Source organism: Hippoglossus stenolepis, chromosome 17, assembly GCF_022539355.2.
Source record: "Hippoglossus stenolepis isolate QCI-W04-F060 chromosome 17, HSTE1.2, whole genome shotgun sequence".
Lineage (NCBI taxonomy): Eukaryota > Metazoa > Chordata > Actinopteri > Pleuronectiformes > Pleuronectidae > Hippoglossus > Hippoglossus stenolepis.
Window position 1 is genome coordinate 15,980,498 of NC_061499.1, and position 20,126 is coordinate 16,000,623.

At 42.6% G+C, this 20,126-nt stretch overlaps 1 protein-coding gene across 3 annotated transcripts in view; it reads right to left on the reverse strand.

Annotated features, from left to right (window-relative positions):
• Positions 1–20,122, reverse strand: part of fam49al (family with sequence similarity 49 member A, like) — a 34,246-nt gene extending 14,124 nt beyond the window's left edge. Inside the window, exons 1-3 of one of the 3 annotated variants that reach the window (XM_035183091.2) lie at positions 19,708–20,122; positions 5,496–5,586; positions 386–465 (exon numbers count right to left, since the gene is read on the reverse strand). In XM_035183091.2, the coding sequence (XP_035038982.1) occupies positions 386–458 (73 nt within the window). In that variant the 5' untranslated portion in view covers positions 459–465; positions 5,496–5,586; positions 19,708–20,122. Of the gene's footprint in view, positions 1–385; positions 466–1,869; positions 1,950–4,049; positions 4,417–5,495; positions 5,587–19,707 lie in introns of those variants that run through there. The other 2 variants (XM_035183093.2, XM_035183092.2) reach the window with 2 other exon arrangements.
• Positions 20,123–20,126: the final 4 nt, after the last annotated feature.

Genomic DNA, 20,126 nt, shown 5'->3' on the forward strand with positions numbered 1-20,126 from the left:
TGGCCATAGTCATCCACAGAGAAACTGGCATTCACTGTTTATTTTCCCCCAGCTTTTGTAGCTCAGGAGACGAGATCAAAGCATTACCGTTGTCGTTTTGCCACAGCGTCAACAGCCATTGTGCGTCTGTCTGATTCAAATAAGATGTGGCTCGTGTGAATAAGACCCTTCAGGAAGAAGCGAAAAGTCTTTCAAATGCCAGTCTCTGGAGCATGAATCACAACACAAAGAAGAGGGCGAGGAGGAGAAGGGAAAAGCGTAAAAAAGCATGTAATGATGGCACAATGGTCGGCTAAGATTGATGGAATGAGAAGGGAGGAAAAGAAAGGCAAAAGCAACATAGAGAAAGGGATAACTCAAAAAAATAAGAAGCGGATGGTCTCACGTTCAAAGTCAAGGAAAACTATTGGGCCATGCTCAAGTTCGGCGCAAGCCAGCACTTTCAGGAGGTTTCCCATGAGCCCCCTGGAACAGAGAGAGGGGAGAAGTCTGTGGGTGATGAGGGGACAGGTGTCGGGGGGTTGTGCGCACGTGGGTGTATGTGTGTGAGTGTGTGAGCTGAGTGTGTGTGTGTGTGGTGGTGGTGGTGAAGGTGTCATGGTGGTGGCTGGATGAGAGGGGGGTTGCTGGAAAGGCATGGAAGTATGTCCTGGGTGAAGAATGGCCACATGAACACAGAGCCTCTGTAATCCCACTCTTACAGTATTGATTATTAGATTTAAGCTGAAACTGGTCATGATGTGGTTGCATTAATGCGAGTAGTCCTCAAGTTTAAAGATCAGAATGTGAATGGGTAATCAAAATCGTATTTTAAATTGTATAGTTTTGTGTCAAAATAAATACTAGAAATCATTTACTGATTTCTGAACAAAAATCATTAAATTATAACGTATGAGATTATATTTTTTTCTTAAGAATTGAATGAAATCTTCAAAGAATCAAACAAAGACACAAAGATAAAAAAAAGCATTTTGACAAATTTAGTTTAAAGAAATTATAAACCCTACACATTATTCCTCATTTTCTGGGGGAAATGTTAAATTATATTATTTACAACATCTAATATAATATATTATGTTACAGCATCCTCTGATAATCAAACGCAGTAATTTTAGACGGAGAGGTAATTAAATCATTTGAAATTTAAACCAAAACAGCATTAAAATACCTTTATTTAAACTTTTAAATAAAGTGCCCGATTGAATTTGAGTGACCCAACTGTGGGCAGGTATTAACCCTCTGATGAGAAGTTGAAAGTTAAGTTCAGAGAAATTAAAGTGAAAACTGGAGCAGTGAAAATTAAAAACAGAGGCGGGTTTCCATGAGAGGAAAACTTAAAACACTGTATTTTTATTGTATGTTTCACTTTAGGAGATACTTGATAACACAGAAACATTTAATATCATAAATTACTTTATTACTAGTTTATAAGGAGTCTAAGCCTGACACAGCACTGGCAGATTATAGATAAATCAGTTGTAGCTTCCTTCTTATTGTGACGTTATTTAAGGACATTGTTGATTCAGAGATAACTGCTAAATTGACTCTTCTCCGAAAACAGAACTGGTTTTGATTCATACTGAGGCTTGTTTAGAAAAAACTCACTGCATTTACGCGCCGTTTGGTTTGAACCAACAAACTCTATATTTCTGTTATATCACATGTTATTAGATAGAGTACCTTTTTAAGAGAGAGTGGGACTAGAGAGCGACTGATAACGACAAACCACACCCACAACAGCACTTCATCAGCTCACACCCGACCCCCACCAGGCGACCTCCCAATGAACACCTCTGCTCCACACACATGCACACATGCTCTCACATGTCAGGCACACGGACACGTGCACACAACCAGGTGCTCACTTACTTTCAAAGTCCAGGAAAAAATGTGGACAGTTCTCTAAATCCTTGCCAAGGACCTTAATGAGGTTCCCCATGGCTGGCGACCTGGACAGGAGGGAAATAACAAAATGCATACAGTACGCAGAACCTGGCAACCTGCATGAAAACACACGACATGCACACGGAGAACACAGCAGGTTGTGATGGTTTCAGTTTTCACTTGTCTAATTATCCCTCTCCCCCTGTCCTCCTCCATCTGTCTGTCCAGAGCAAAGTTGGACGTTCCAGTCATGAATGACACTGATCACAGTTTGCATCCAATACACGGCGTATGCTGTATTCAATTAGAGCGGAGCCTAAATCCAGTAGTGAATCATTTAGCGCACTCATTGGGAGTCACTAGTCCTGGGCAATGGATTTAATCCATTTATTTTACTATAGTAACCTAATAAGAGCCTGCTATGTACCGGCTACTCTGGCCTAATGCTCCTCATGCACAGCAGTCTATAGATACTTTATGACAAGCTCTTCATGCTTCATACCCAAAGGCCAGATGCCAGCACTTTATGAAACTAATGATACAAGCTTCATTAGATTATACTGCAGACGAGCAGGGTATACAGGTCTGTGTGCTCGCATGTTTGTATAGAGCAGCAGAGAAAACATCACACTGTATGTCAGTGGTTCCTGGTTTGAATCTTCTCAGTCCTGGCTGGACCAATCAGAGCTAACACAGATTGTGGACACAAATATTGTTCAAACTAGATGAAGGTAATCCCTCAAAATCTGGATTTGATCCAATACCGTGGCAGCAATATCAATACTCTATTGATACAAAATATGCAGATTTTAAATACAGTTTCTCTGCTAAAAATATGAAGCATTTCTCTTTTTTTTTTATTCTCTACTTCCTTAACCACAAGCATGTTGTATACAGCACTAAATAAATCATGGTATTGTGAATTCTCTGAAATGATCTTATTGGGGCATTTGAATATTCCTAAAACTTGACTTGGTATCAGCCGTATTGATACTGACCTTTAGTTCCAACCCACCCTTTAGTTTAATGTTCTAAACTGGAGTGAAGATCTTGAGTTTTGCGTTTGAGTGTAAATATTATACAGATTCAATAGAGATTTGCAACAAGCTGACACATATGCAATATTGGAATAATATGAGTTTTACATGATCTGTTTGTGTGTGTTGGACAAAACACACGAGTGGAATCCAATATACATAAATGACTCTGGCGTATAAAAGCCTTCCTCCTAAATCATCCTCCGCCCGACCCCCTTCACAGTCATAGAGGTGCTTCAGTCTCAGAACGTACGCAGCTGCTGAGTTTCACTTCCTCCTGCCGTACCCTCTGTGTGTATGTGCAATGTAAGCACGCACAACAGGCCTCTCAGTTTCTCACTGCGAGTGCAATTTATGGCCGGTATTAGCATGTTTATGAGAAAGGGGAAAAAAAGCCGGGTCTTTTCAATATTACTCAGCAAGAACGGGTGTTGCAATGCAGCACTGAGGTTCCGATAAAGACGGGATGGAGTTACACGACCCAGCCGCTGAGACAGCTGGCTGACGGCCTGCATCCACAGGGGCTGCTTCTCTTTCAAAACGTTAGTGTATCTACAGTATTATGTGTCTGCTCCGTCTACAAATGGTGTCAGGTGGCAGAGGAAGGGAGCTGTATGCTGAGTCACTGCTGTGACCTATGAGCATCAGTCCGAGGGTGTAAAACACACTCCGACTTTCAGACCACCTGCTCCACCGCACACTGAACCGGGGGCCGTGAATATATGAATATCACATGAATATCCTCATCCTGACAAGGTGAATACAAAGGCAAAGTCAAGGTTAGATTCATATCAGAGCCTTGTATGAAGCAATGAAAGCTTACTCTGACACAGATGTGTGTTGGCGGCAGCCACACAATGGCCACACACACCTTTACACACACACGCGCTCGCACATTGAATCTGGAGCAGCATGTGGTCCGTCCAGAGAGCAGAGCTCGGCTGATGGTTGCCAGGTTACTGTTGGCCTGGTGATATCGTCTCCGCAGAAGATGTGGGGGGAGAAAAAAAGCATCCAGCTTGCTCACACAGAGCATCAATCTTTACAACTTGAGCAAAAATCTGTTTTTAACAACACACAGCCAGGGAGGAAACCAGCGAGCAGCCTCTCACACTTCTCTCTTCTTACCCCTTTTTTTTGCTACGAGTGCTTCACCTCTTCCTTTTTCAAGCAGTTCCTCTCTTCCTCCTCCTGTCCTCGTCTTTGGTGTCCTGCTTTGTGAAGCTGCAGCTGTGAGTAAATCCCAGGTTAGCCCGGCTCTGAGTGTTATCTGGAGTCCCTCTCCTCTGCCACTTTCTGCTTCATTACAGACTGATGTAAACTTCTGTTCTGTTGCTTTTTCACCCACTGTCCCCCGGCGTGTATCTCTGTCCACTTCACACTTCTCTTTTTCAGTCATCTATTTAAAGGCCTGTGGTTTTCTCTCTCCGCTCTGCGTGCAAGATGCAGTGCACAGAGGTAAACCCTACCGGGTGAGATTGTTAGTATAAAAGAAGAACAATATGATATCTTCATGTTATTTACATTTCTCTATCATTTCAATCACGATGCAAAGCGTGAAAACACCTCTCTCTTTTATTTGCTTCTGACGTCAGAGCAGGTTCCTCAAATATATTCTCTGCAGCTCTCCTCTGCCTCACTTCTCTATTTCACCACTCAGCAGCACTCTCCCAGCTCCTCTGGCCGTGTCTTGTCACAGCACATTTCTGTCATGGTGCCATCCAGTCCCACTGGTGGCCCAGCTCTAAGTGGCTGAACGGAAATAGTGACCGAGCGGCGCAAACACACCTTTGCTTTTTAAATTTGTAGATCAAGTCCATAATCTACATCACATAATGTTTCTAAGTAACAGTTTGGTCATCAGGACATGGAACTCTGTGAATTAGGAAGTGCGTTTTGGTGGCCACTGGTTACAGATTCTGTTACACGCAAACACACCATGTTTGCAGTCCGCCAGCGGGAAAGTGGAGCAAAGTGCTTCTCTTATGCAACTGTGCAGCACACAGCTCTCATCTGTAGTCCGGCATGAGAAACCAAAGCGGAGGCCTCCTCGAGTCTTAATAAAGACGCGGCTTCGCTCCCACATGGCGACTTGAGGCCAGTCTGGCCTCCCCGACTCCTTTTCAGCTCCCAGTGAAAGATCCCTCCTGTTGCAGCCCAGGAGCATCATCAGTGTGGATTTAGTGAGCTCAGAAACGGCACCGCTTTGCCAAGTCTAACCTCCATTAACTCACCGATAATACCATCTGAACTCCCTTTCTCCGGCTGCGTCTCTTTCTCTCTGCCTCTAACCACAATGATCTCTCTTTCTGTCGCACACCGGCTGACGGGGGCATTCACTGGCCTGTGAATCAAAACCATTCTGCAGCTGTACTGTATACAAAGCTTGCAGCGACTGCACTCTCCCAGCTCTCATCTTTCCTCTCTAACCATCCTTTCTCCTAAACTGTCCTTCCCTCTCTCCTCCCTTCAGCTCGCCCATATGGTGCTTCTCTGCCATATCCGTATTTTCAGGTGCTGTTTTTTTTGTTTTTTTTATGAGTATTGTTTCCACCCTTCATTTTTCATTCCTACCTTCGCTTGTGTTTATCCCTCTGGAACACTTCACTGCATCAACCAAGGCTTGTCAGCTCCACACAGTGGTTACAGCATCAGCACCCACCACCTGACAAAGAGACAGACAGATAGACAAAGAGGGAAATTAACATAAAATTCAACTTCATGTAAAGTGCACTGCAGAGAAGAGTGTTGACTTTGGTTTTAAAATGCGCAGAGTCGACAAGGGCAAAGAAAAGCGTGTTCTGGACATAGAAAAAAACAAAGGGCAAATAAACATAAGAGCCAAAATTAATAAATATATATAAACTGCCTTGGCTAATGCATCAGATAGCCTTCATTAGCCTTTCAGGTGAGGTAGGAAAGTTACCCTTACTGTGGAACTTAATCCACCCACATTCAACCTGTTGCTAAAAGTAAAAATCCAATCAGCCTATAATACATAATTGCAATGATTTTTAAACCGATTGAAACAAGCTGTTAAAAAAGCATATTGGCTTTCATGATTACAGAACAGAAGTAGCAATGTTCATTAATTAATTTGGATTCATTTGTGATTGTGTCCACCTCATGAATCTGAGTCCAATATTCACTCTCCTTTTAGCTCTGTTTTGGTCTCTGCTAACGCCTGAGTAAAATATCTCACTCTTTGCTGACTATGCTCACTGGCTGCTAACACTGCCTGTTTGCCTGTCAAAGTTTTGAAAGTGATGAAAGTGAATAAGAACCGTAGAGTTGCAGTTTTAGGCCTGAAAACCAAAACAATGAGCTGAAAGAAGCTGAAGATTTCCAGCCAGCCAGCTAGCTAAGGGGAAACTGTAGATCAGGTGGAGATTCTCTATCTATATTTGTTAGTAAACCCCTTTCATTTTATGTGCAATTATTTGATCCATTGCAATGATAAATAAAATTGATTGTAGCTGCTTTAAGTGTCATGATGACCTTCACGTTGTTTTCTGCCCTAACAGGAGTATAACCCTTAGAAAAATACCTCAATGGAAATTGTGTCAGGCACTTTCACAGGTAGCTTAAGGTCAAGTGACATCATTTGAGCCCTAAAATATACACACAGTAGATATAAGTGGTTGGTGGTCAGAAACGGAGGTTATTTACTGTGGCTTCCGTCTGAAATAAACAGCATAACTCAAACGCTACAGTCTGATCTGAGAACCTAGAAGGTGCTTCTGTCTCGCCCATGTTAACATTTTCCATAATGGACAAAGCTTGTAAAAGCTTATCTCATTCGTTATGTCTTTCCCAGCTGCAGCGTTGTCTTACCCGCTGCCTGGTGTAACTATTAACACTACCGCTGCTGCCCTTGCATCATCGAATCTCATTAGGGGAGAGTAGACAGGAGAGAGGTGGGGGCCTTTGAAGAATGGTTGCCAGGGAAACACAGCCTCTTATTCTCATGGCAACGCGTAGTCGGGCACTGTTCAGTGTTATCAATCAGATGTGGGTTGGACGGACGGAGGGATGGATGAACTATGCTTCTCTTAATCTCTTGAGTGTGTAGGACAGCAAAGCATTGATGTTCCTACTTGTGGGGGTTGTAAACAACATCATCCACCACTCCTGGAATAACAGGTCAACTACCACAGGGAACACTGCTCCGACTACATGTTCCATTCAAGCAAATTCGCTAATGCTCATTGATTTCTTTTCTCCATAAATGGGCACAGGTCAAGCATGTCAAAAGGACACAGTGAGGTCAAGAAAGGTGAAGACTTGAACTAAGACTCGGGAGGTTAATTCTCGCGCACATAATGGTAAACTTCATCTTTTGAGTGAGATTGCTCTCCCTCTCCGAGTCTGACGTTATTTGTTACAGTCTTCTGCCCCTTGACCTTTCGACTTATTCTCAATTAACAATAAAAGGCCACTATGAACTCACACATCATTTCCAATTTCCCATGTTCCAAACCAAAGAGATCTTAGGTACAGCAAACCATTAATGAAAACCCAGCAGCTGTTTTTTTTATAACTATTAATGTTTTTACCAAATCAAATTGAGAGTCTAATTTTACTCCAGCCTCAGGGCCCTGACTCCACATTTTGACTGATGACTATTTTCAATTCTGCTTAATTAGCTGAGTGCTTTAGTTTTCTGTTTGAGCTTCACGCCACCTGTTGTCCTTGCTCTTGGCCACATGCAATGATTTAGTTCATCCTAGTTGCTGTTTTTGATTCTACTCAGTTTTGATAATTTGAAATAAAGACAAATCTATTACTATCTAATCTTTATTTCCTTAATTGATTAACTTGCAGATCATTTTCTTGATTTTAACATTTGTCAGAAAAGTGTGTCCATCGCGATTTCTTGAGGCCCACTTCAAATCTTCAGATGTCTTGTTTTGTCCAACCAAGAAATACAACATCCACAGATTTAAACAAATTACACAGAAAGGCAAAAAATTCTCAAGTTCACGAAGCTACAACCAGGAAATTACATTTTTCTGAATTAGTGACTAAACGGATGATTTAATAATAAAAGCACTTCTTCCATTAATTTATCGAATAATCATTGTAGCTCTTCTCCATTCAAGACAGGAATCATAATAGTGTGCGGTGTATAATGGTCTTTCTGACAAACTAGTGTTTTAACTGTAGTCGCTAATGCAGGTTCGTTTCTGAATAAAGTGATGGGGTGACCCTGTGGATAAGAGGTTATGATGTTGATGGTGAGCACCAATGTCCTCAGTTCAAATCCAGCCAGAGACATTTATTATGCAGTATCTCTCTGTCGCTCATTTTCCTGTCATCTATCGGGCCCATCTCCTCTATCACTCTCTACCACAGAACTCCAGAACAGATTCAATGCAAAGTCTAATGGTTCATTCGTAACTTTGTAGATCAGAAAAGCTGCTTGACAAAAAATGATTCCAATACATTCCACATTACTGGCTGTTCATGCACCCAGGTGTCCAAACTTTCAGGTAATGTGATAACAGCTTAACTAATTCCATGACTTTTACTATACTCTGCCTGATTCATATTGTTTTCATAATCAAGATACCACTTGAAACATCTGAAGGTCAAGTTTCTCCACAAATTTAGTTTTCCTTTAAAGGGGACATAGCATGCAAATTCCACTTTGTTAGTGCTTCTACAGGTTAATGTGGGTATCTGGCATGTCTACCAACCCAAAAACTCTGGGGAAAAAACACTCGCGCGTTTTGTTATAGTTCCTCTAAGTCAGAAACGTCATGCTTGAGCGACTCGATTGCGCTTCCTGGGTATTGTGTCGTAACAAGGAACTGGAAGTCTCCCTACATGGTCTTGGCAGCGCCGTTCTCAACACGCAGCCGCCTGGCTGTTCACACGGGACGAGCATTTCTCCGCTGGTCAGCCCCATAGACTGTATATTAAGGTCAGCCCGCGATTCTGCTTTCTCCGCTTGTTGTTGTACCCGTTGAATGTCGGGGTTCGGGGGTAAATGATGGTCTTCATAGCCCCCACCTCTCTTTCTCTCTCTGTCTGTCTGCTTGTGTGCTTGTAGTGGATGGGCAGAGGGGGACATTTAATTATGTGATTGGGAAAATTAAAACTCCAGGACAACAAGGGGAATACAAAGTATGGGATGCATATTTGATAATTTATATCATATAAAATATGTAATTTATATCGTTTAAAATCATGGGGGGAGAGGGGAGGGGGAGCTGGCTCATTAGCATTTAAAGGAACAGGCACTCAAAACAGGTCACTCTGTGGAGGGCTGTTTTATACAGGGTAAAAAGCGTGCTGTTTTATATGATCCTTGTGGTATTTTGACCAAAGTATGTTACAGACATTTCATTAAGACCCCAAGGAACCATATCAACTTGTGGTAAAATGGGCATGCTATGTCCCCTTTAAATGTAGGATTGGTCATTTGATTCGGAAACAAATTAATTTCCCGATAGCCATCAATTAATGAAGTTTTCTGAAAGAACATTTTGAAAAGCTGCTGCTGTGGCCTTCGCAGGACTGTTACAAACACGAGCAACCAGGTACGCCAGCAAATCATTTCATTTGGACCGAATTTAATTATTGGCTGGTGTACCTGCATGTCACTAAACAACCTGCCTGCGCGTGCTCTTACAGGAGGGGGGATGTACCGGTTGCACATTTCCTCTTCCTCTTGCTTTTATTTGTCACAAGCAAGTCTGTGTGAACACAGTGTTTAATATAATCTTCCTTGTTTTCATTTTTTTTTAAGTCAAAACTAATCAATGAGATTCCAGGAAGACTCGATGAGGCCCATCATGAATCAGTGTCATGTTAATCTAATAGGTATTCTACTGTGCTGCAGTCTCCGCGAGAGCAGGCAGAGTGGGAGAGGTCCGGCTTTCGAAATGTACAGTTGCTGCCTCTTCAGCGACTTCAGTGCCAATGGTGAGGGTCAGGGGGGCAAAGGAAGAAAGCCAGAGAGATCACAGTCACTGTGAGTAGACATCTGTCTGTTTTATTGAAAGTCCAAAGTACTCAGCTCATGTTAGTTCTGCTCAACGAACAGGTCCTTCTTTTAAAAAACCCACTGGTGATTGTTCCCTCTCTCGCTCCCTCTCGATCTCTTTCACTTTTTCCTCAACCTTTCGCCCAATCTCTCGACACATCCCTCTCTCCGCCCCCTGTTCACTCCAACCTCCTCTTTTACGCAGCCTTTCTTTCACTGTTCATCCCGGCGCACACCCCTTTGACCTCGTCCTCCGTTACTGTCTCTTTTATGGTACATCTATTCTTCCCTTCTTTCCTCTCAGCATATTCTACCTAAATATAGAGACGAGTGCAGAGAGCTATGTATCACCAGCTCATGTGTATTTCGGGAGAAAGGAGGGGAAAACAGGATGGATGTTGAGTGAACTAAACACCCACCTAAACTCAGTTAATCTTCCTTTTAGTTATAAGAGACATGTTTTATATAATATAAATTTCTGTAGGAGAGGACAGGAATTAGAACGAAAACGATCAGAGGGGGAAAGGGAAAGGAATGGAATTAAGTAAAGAATACTGTGAATTTAGGAAAGAACAGAATAGACTTAACGAAAGGAAGTGAAAGAAAACTAATGGAATGGAATTGAATTAAAGAAAGGAAAGGAAATGATAGGAATAGAATCAAGGAAAGGAAATAGATAAAGAGCCAGTTTGTGGACTAAGATGGGCGATGGCGGCGTCAGACCCAGCTAGACCGTCGCAAAGGATTGACCGCCAATGGAATGCTACAGCCAATTTGCCTCAGGCTTACACACAAACACACACACACACACACACACACACAATTATAGATACCGCCATTCGTCGCTGAGGTGAGATAGAAAGGAGAATAAAAGTGCAGAGCGGCTGAGCGTGAGAGTGAAGGATGGAGTGGCAGAGAGCAAAAGAGAGTGAGATGGAAATGGAAGGAGGGGGATACGAGTCTCCATGCATCACCCCTCCCCCTTCTTCCTTGCTCTCTCAAACACGTACACACACGTACACCCACATACACACATACACACGTACACACATGTACACACATGCTCGCTGAGTGTGAGTTCCGAGCAGCGCATGGTGCTTCGTGAAAGGGCGATTGTAAATGAACATTGTGGTTTGGTGCTGCACGGCTGACAAAGAACGAGGGAGGATAGAGCGAGAGACAAAAAGAGAAATTACAGCGAGAGAGAGAGCGGGAGATGGTATGGAAATGTAAAAGCTCAACTTGGATCAATTCCTGTTGTGTAACATGCTTCAGTGTGATCATTTTTCAAGTGAAATAAAGAAGTGGGCCAGCAACTGAGGGATTTAATGTTTATCTGCTCGGAGGTGGATAATCACTGAACTCTAATGTGTCTAAATTGTATGGATATTGTGAAGGTTTATAAATGCCTCGTTATATATCCCTGTTATTCAAGATATAGTCATTCATATTTGAATGCCGCAGATTGGCTCGGGGGCGTTTTGAGCCTTGAAAAAAAAAATTAAAGCCTTAGATTTGAGATTTAAGAACAATTTCCCTCTGTGCTTCAGCTGTCAGAGGATGGATGGATGTAAAGTGAGTTCTTGTTGTTTTTTTATTTGTGGTGATTGATGCCAATTAGCTGCTATCAAAGGGAACGCGATAGGCTTTTAGGGGTCTACATGTACTTGCGGGGGCTTGAGATGTGTTTATGTTCCTGTGTGTGTGTGTGTGTGTGTGTGTGTGTGTGTGTGTGTGTGTGTGTGTGTGTGTGTGTGTGTGTGTGTGTGTGTGTGTGTGTTATGTGTCGACATCTTTGTAACCCACACCCCTTCCTTGCATGTCCTTCTCTGACCCCCTGCCGTCTGCAAACAAAGAAAGAAGCAAGACACTCCAGGCCTGTACAGACAGCTTCGCTTTGTCCCTTACACTGTGATTTTAATGGGTCAGGACTGTGTGTGTGTGTGTGTGTGTGTGTGTGTGTGTGTGTGTGTGTGTGTGTGTGTGTGTGTGTGTGTGTGTGTGTGTGTGTGTGTGTGTGTACAATTGAAGTAATTTTTGGGGGATAAAATGTGTTGAAATCTGGTTGCATTACAAAGTTAGAGCGTTGGGTTGGACATGTAGTTGTGTTTAAGGTTAGAGTAAGTGTGTGTGTGTGTGTGTGTGTGTGTGTGTGTGTGTGTGTGTGTGTGTGTGTGTGTGTGTGTGTGTGTGTGTGTGTGTGTGTGTGTGTGTGTGTGTGTGTGTCTGAGCATTATAAAACAGAGCATAAAGACTCACTGTCTTGTAATTGTCTCTCCTTCAACTCTCCTTCACTCTTCCAGTCCATTTATTGTCTGTCTGCCCATTATCTCTGTCTGTCCACCTCCATATACATCAACTAGTGTTCTCTCCTTTAAAGAAATTATACGTTGTGTGTGTGTGTGTGTGTTTTAAGTATCAAAATTTCTCCTTTATAGATTGACTCATTACTCAACTTGTCTTGTTCAGTCCCTTTCTGTCTTTCACTGTGTTCCATCTCTGTGCAAATGTAACTTTTTTTGGTAATTTCTGCCCTTTATTAGAGAGTGGCTGATAGCACAGACAGTGGTAGTGATCGGAGGATGGAGCCTCGGCATCAAAGTCCCGCCAATGCACCTATCCGACTTATAGCATAAAATAAGCAATTATAACACTTAAAAATACATCAGGTACCTAAGATGACAAAAAACATCTGTGGGAAAAAAGTATTTGTAAGTAGAATTTTAAGTTTGGTCCAAGTCTTATCCACTAACATGGAGGGGGCAGGGGTAATGACATATGCTGCAGCCATCTACTAGGGGGCAATCCAGATGTTTGGCTTCGCTTATAAGGGGCTGTCATGTCATCCATCTTTATGTACACTCATCCGTCTGTAATTAGTTCTCTTAACCACAGTCCACTGTAAAAACAGTAGAATACTATTGTTATTTGTATGTAGTACAAACTGAATACTATTCTGATCTGTTGTGGAATTGGGTCACGGCACGTGTCTCAAGCCATCGGCCACAGGACATGACTGTGGAGAATGAATGGGTGACCTCTGACCCCAGCGTGACCTAGAATCTATATTCAGCTCCGAGTGTCTCCACATACCTGAGAGAGCCGCTGTGTCCTTGACAGAGGCAATGCTCCATCCGACTGTGCTGCAGTGTGTCTCGCATGGAAGAGGATGCAGTGTTACACTATTCCCTGTCCCACAGGGAGGGGAGGGACAGCAGCAGCAGCAGCAGCAGCTCTCAGATATAAGAAAAGTGTCTGTGATGTAAGGTATGTGCTCAAGTTGATGCAGAAAAATAACTGATTGAACAGAATGAGCATGAAGTATAAAGGAATCAGTTTGGGTTGTGTTGGATCCCTGGGGTGAAAGTTTTGGCTATTGTGGTTTATTTCTTTGCTGTTTGGAAAATAAATTATATAGAAATACAGTAATTAAATCCTCGCTGACTCAAGCTGAACTAATTGAGCATGTGTGTTTTCATTTGAATATAAAGGGGGCAAATATAGTGTCTGTGTCTGGCTCAACAATCCTGATCAAACACTGAACAAAAGTATGGTTGCCAGCATCCTGGTGAGCCCACGGCAGATCTGGCATATGAGAAAAACACACACACACACACACACACACACACACACACACACACACACACACACACACACACACACACAAGCTCACACAGAAAAGATAAAAATATACAAAGACATAGTGAGGAGATGAAAATGAGAACTGTTTTTTCATCTCTAAAACGACTGCAGTTTTAACTAGAATGCCGCATACCTCACCCAATTAGTTCCCCTTAAATTCCACACCCAATCCTACTACCCAGCTAACTGAAAATACATCTCAAGTGTTGTTTCCTTACTGAATCACCGTTATCTCAGATACACATTGCAGGTTTCTAGCCTACCTAAATATAAAACCACATTTAAATCTGATACAATCCAAATTTGTATTTGTATCTGCACCAAATTGCATACACTCATGGATATCACTCCCCTAAATAAGCCTATTTGTTTTTCATCAAGATCCATGCATTATCCCATGGGGAGTTGGTAAAAATGCCATCTCAAACAAAAAACCCTAATAACAGATTTACTTGTTGAAACTTTAAGTCATTTTTGAAATAGTGGGTCTTCAATTACACACAGAGGTCGTAAAAAGTGGTGTAGCCAGAAAATGTCAACCTTGCCATCTGAAATAAAAATAATTGTTTGCATATTTCTTGTGATTTCTCGTGATTTTTCAAGCAGGCTTTAGGTAGCAGGTAAAGCAACTATTAGCCTAAGCATTGATATTATATTATGTATACTTCACTATTGAGACTGCAGAAGGAAATTGTCAGAGTCGGACGTTCTCACGGCCCTTATCACCAAAAACCCTCAAATCTCGTTCTTCTTTTCAAGTTGACGTCTTTGTTGGCATATACTCTCACCATTATAAGTGTACCCTATTGAACAGAATAAACTAATTCCTCTCTGACGGGCAAAGTGTATCCCCTTAATGTATATTTACCTTTAGCTCCAGTATCCAAACACTTGGTTATATCATCCAGCAGAACTTATTACCAGAGCTGGAGCCTCGATTGAGATAACATCGCTAAGTAGATAATTTGCCTCTCCACTTATTAAACAGTAATTGCAATACCGGCTCACGTCTTCTCCTTCCGCTTTGCTTTCTTCAACCTTCCATTGGCCTAAATTGGCTTCACCTTCCCACTGAATTGGGTATATTGATCTTAAATATGGCCAGAGGGCGGGCATTTGGACTAGCTATTGATACTAGTGGACAGCGATTGATCTGATCGACAGACAACAGGCCATGATGCCTTCTAAAGTCCTCAGAGAGCAGATCCGAGGTCATATGATTACATCAGGAAATTGAGCCCCTCTTTTATTTCTATAGGAAGAGAGAGTTGGACAAGTCAAGTCATGTCTGGTTAGAAGTGGACTCACGGAGGCAGGGGAGGAATCACTGTGGCCTGTTTCTACGTCTCTTTGGATGTGATATCACACATTTCAAAGAGCTTCAGCAGAACCGTGGCAACTGGAAGATAACAGAGTTTTCCATGGGTTCCACAAGAGCCATCTAGAGTTAATATGAGGTAATATGATTGAAGAGTTATCAGATCTGGCCTCCCTTGTTGTGGACAATAAGATCACACTACCGTGTAAATCTGTTTTCTCACTGACTCAGTGTTTTGTGTTAAACAGGTTCAATTAAAGAACCTCACGTATCAAAACTTGTTAATCATGACCCTTGATGAACCTTAAATTGAATTTCACCTTTAAAATAAGAGAAATGGAGAATTGGAAGATTTTATTTTTGAGATAATTTGTTCTAGAATAGAGTTTTTTACTGTTAACTTTAAAGCAACCTTGTATGTTTAGAAATGCTGACTTTATTCATGAAAGTTTAATTGCACTGAAAGCAACTGACATTACCTTGCCATGCAGAGTATTTCATTTGTTATAACTGAATAGTTCAACATTTTAGGGTAAGGTGGTTATTAGCATTCATATTTGGAGTTAGACGAAAGGATGATACAAATCGTATGCCCGTATATGAAGCTACAGCCAATAGTTGGGTTGCTTAGAATAACAAAGAGACTGGAAGCAACAGTCTGGTTGTTTTAAAATGTCACTGAACCGGACTAAGCTCCTCTAAAGCTTACTAATTAACATGTTATATTTCGCAAATTAAAAAAGACAAGGACTGTCTTTTTACACTTTAGTGTTTGTATTTTGGATTAGATGTGCTGGTCAACAGCTGAACCAGACTGGCTACTTCCCAGATCGCTATACTTTGTGATATGTAGCTTTATACCTAAGAACAGACATACTGGTGCTATCTAGACTACCTCATCTAACTCTTTTCAAGAAAGCAAATAGATGTTAACTTGTAAAATATCAAAGACTGAATTTATACACACAGGCAACATTCCCAGTTCTCTGAACTGAATGGCGTAGATCGACGTTCTTGCGTTATATGTCTGGACTTGCCCTCACACCCTGTATCCTCCATCATTCAACCCTGTGTTCTTTTAACAGGATCATTTCTGCTCTGAGGGAGTAATCCCTAATTCCTGACAATACTGGCTTAAAATCCACAAGATTACCAGGTAGACATGGATCACATCTGAATTTCCTAAATGATTTAAGCGCTGGATACAAGTCTGATCCAGCCTCTGAACGCATAAAAATGAAAAGAAATATATACAGCACGCTACAGTGACAGCTGTTTGAATGACAGATGCTGCTGGACAAAATGGGTCTTTCAGTCAATAAAACAGGAATTATTCAGATAAAATGTGGATTAATTGTCAGGCATTTTTGCGGGGGGAAAACAGCTGGGCTTTACGGACAAACATATGGATGATGTTGTGTTTTAATCAACATCCGTGCAACATGGTTGTCCATCCGCTTATTTCTGGCTTCTATGCCTGATAAGCTTCTCTAAGTAGAAAAGAGCAGTAATCCACCATCGCGTCGTCGTTGCTCCTTTTAACAAGCATCGACGGTCAGACTGTGCACTTGTTTAAAGATGGTTTGGGGTGAAAAACAATCAAATGATCCACCAAATTACAAAATTTGCAATTGAGGCAGCTGTCAAAACTTTGCTGAACTCACAGAGAAGGATCTTGGATTCGTAGAGCAATCCAGGTAGCAGCTGAGTCCTTTATTTTATATATACGCCCTTTCACCTCTGATGAAAAATGCTCTGTCGGGCTGTTCTATTAGCATCGTCAGTGCATTTTGACGAAAACACTTTTTATGACATGACACTTTGGCCTCCAACGTTTCCGTGTCACTGTACGTGTCACTCTTCCGCCTTATTCACAGGACGTCAGTCGAGGTTGCAGCGACCTCCGCGATGTCTGGTACACCGAGGGCTGGAGAAGATCATTACACATCATTACACCTGATGGCTTGTGTTGACAGTGCCTACTCGAAAATGACAAATAGCGAGAGAAGCCGCAAACAGGACAAACTCCGACCTCCATTTTTCCCTCTGCTTTTCCTGTTTCTCTCTATTCCCAGCCCATAAACCACAATTTCCTATTCCCAGTCCCTCAACATTGTAATAAGTGACATGCCGGAGCCACGAGGTTACACACTTCAGTAATGTAAAATACATGTCATCATGTCGACTGATGTGAGGGTGTGAACTTGAGTTAATTGCTGTGATAACGTGAACACCGCTCAGTTTGACTGTACCTATCGCTGAGGAGAATACTGGAGCACAAAGGGTGATGTACTGTAGAGACGTTACATTAAGGGAAATGTAAAGAATGTCTGTCTCCTCCAACCCCCTCATGCCTGTCTTCTGCCTTGTCAAACCTGATAATCCTGACACATGCTAGGCAGCCTAATAACATCCTGCAACTCATATGGACAGAGGAAATGAGACATTGTGAGGAACACAGATCACTAATCCCCTGCAAGACAGCAGGATGGAGTGATTGTGCAGGGCTGGAAGACACCGCCAAACGCTGTCAACACCATTTTGCAGTGAGCGTTTCGACTGGATGATGGAGAAGGAAGTGGCAGAATGTACCGAGGTGATGAAGACTGACTGGAGCGGCGCGGAAGGAGAGAGAAATTCTGAGATCGGGGGGGATGAATTAAATGTTTGATTTAATGACTGAGCAGAGAGAGGTGAACAGGGAGAATGGACGAGAGGGGAGATGCTGACGGACAGAAAAAGGGAGAGGAGAGAAGGAGGCGGGTATGAGACAAAGGGTGGCAGGGAAGGAGAGAGGAGAGAGGAGGAAATGCAGACGGGCATGTTTCTATGGGCGCACAGGAAAGATTTGGGGGTGAGGGAATCTTGCATCATCGCAGCGGGCCAATGAAAAGGCTTGGTTAAAATGTTCAAAGGGAGTGTCCTAGCAACAGCGGAGTAAATACCATAGCAGCCACCATTCCATCTCAGACCGGAAAAAAAACCTTTACACACACACACACACACACACACACACACACACACACACATTGATTAACACAATCGTGAACTAGAGCACAAACATGTTAGCTGTTTCAGCGATCCTTGTTGTTTATTCATACATGTTAATAGGTTATAATCTAAATATTCTGATTCATGACCATACAGCTGTATAGAAGCATCTTAACGTGTGTATTTAAAATGACAGTCATATATATTATAATAAGAATCAAAAATTATTTTTCTCTCCCGAGCATTTTAACAGATGAGCAATATGTAGTATTATATCAAATTATAATGAAAGTTTGGGTTTACTCTACGTATGATGTGTAGGAATTTATGAATATATGTATATACAGTATACATTTGTGCTACAACTATAGATATATTAAATATATTGATATATTTCAATATGTGCACCAACAAATGCAAATATGTCTATACTCTATGTGCACACAAGTGTATATACTGTATGTATATACATATATGCATATAAACACAAGTATAGTTATGTGGAATTTTGTGTGTGTGTGTGTCATGAAAGTCAACATGGCAGTAAATCATCAGTTAATCTACTCATATGGATTAAGACCAGAGTCAGTAGATTACAGGAGGGATAGACGGGGACCACATCTTTCAATTACACACCTCTCCCGTCAGGTTTTCCCCTCCCTCCCACCTGCCCATGCACACAAAGTACCTCATCATGCTTTCACTTCCCACCTTTCTTTTTTATCCCTCTCTCCATCCACAGCATGCCTCTCATTCTCTCTTTCACCGCACGCACAAAGAAGACCTGCAGAGTCACACGGCAGCTTGGCGAGTTCTGCTGTCCCCTCTCCGTCCAGTAATCTCATGTACCCGCTTTCCTCCACTAGATCTTTTTTTTTTCTTCCCATTTGAAAGAACTCCTGAAAAGCCTTACCCCTCGTTCATTCATCCCTCCATTCAGTTTTCTCCTCCCTCCCTCCTTGCTTCCCTCCTCCTTGTTTTCCACTCCAGTCGCATGCACCCACCCCTTCTGATCAGCAGTCTAATCTGGGGCTATTGTTTTTATCAGGCTGTTTGCAGAGACGAGCTCGCAGGAACACACACACACACACACACACATCTCAAACACCTCCCTCGCTGTATAGAATCGAGCACCTTTTGTACTGACGCTAACAATTCCTGATGCAATGTGAGTGTGTTAAGGGAAGTGAGAAGGCAGGGAGGCATGCTTGACATGCAATTCACCCACATAGTCCATAGAGCACTCCAGTGCATCAATATGATATATGATGCATGTGCTGTGATGGTTCTAGGTCACATGTGTCCTGTGACCAAACTGTCATCCATCACTGAAAATACAATATACACAAAAATGCTGGGATGTGTTTGCGCGTGTGTGTGGGTGTTTGTATGTGTGTGGGTGTGATTGTGTGTGTGTATATGATTGTGGCAGTGACTATGGCAGTGACCGTACTGCTCTGGCTAAGCACTGCAGTGAAAAAAGAACGAGTCCTAGTTGACCAGCCCAACGGGGTTTTGATGTGGTCAGGCCAAATTCAACGCCCCCTACCCTTATACCTCCAGGATCCTGAGCCAGGCTATAGTACACCACATCTAGCCCACCTACCCGAAGGCAATAGCACCATCCCGCAGCTGAAATCACCCACCAGCCTCCATCTAAAGTCTAACCCACATCCATCTTCCATCCTCTCCTCCTCCTCAGCCTCCGTCTCCAGCTCGCAGCTTCTCTCTCTAGATGCAGGGTGGGACTATCCGGACCGTTCTTGCTATCAGTGCTAAACAGATGGAGTGATGGTGAATGATACAAAAAAGAAGAAGAAGAGGAGAGTGTAGGCTCAGCTTACCGGCTGGGCGTGCAGGAGGGGAGGATGCTGCCTCTGACTCTGCTCTTCCTTCCTTCTCTCCGGAGCGAGGTGATGCAGAGATGGATGCAGGGAACAAAAGAGGAGGACAAAGGGCAGAGAAGCGGAGACAAAATGCAGACGCCGGGAACTGGTGGCTAGTGAGGGAATGAGAGACAGAGGATGTAAAATAAAAGAGGAAAAAAGAGTCCCTGGGTTGCTTTTCTTTCTCTTCCTCTGCGAGGATCCTTTATTCTTGTGAGCCAGAGGGCTGTGGATTCACCTAAACACTGAGCACACGCACTGCCTCACGCCACACAGCCCTCCCTCTCTCTCTCCCTCTGCACTAAAGACAGCAGCTGTTGGTCTATGAGAAATAGAACGTTCTATCCCCCTCCCTCTCCCCTTCTCCTCCTACCTCG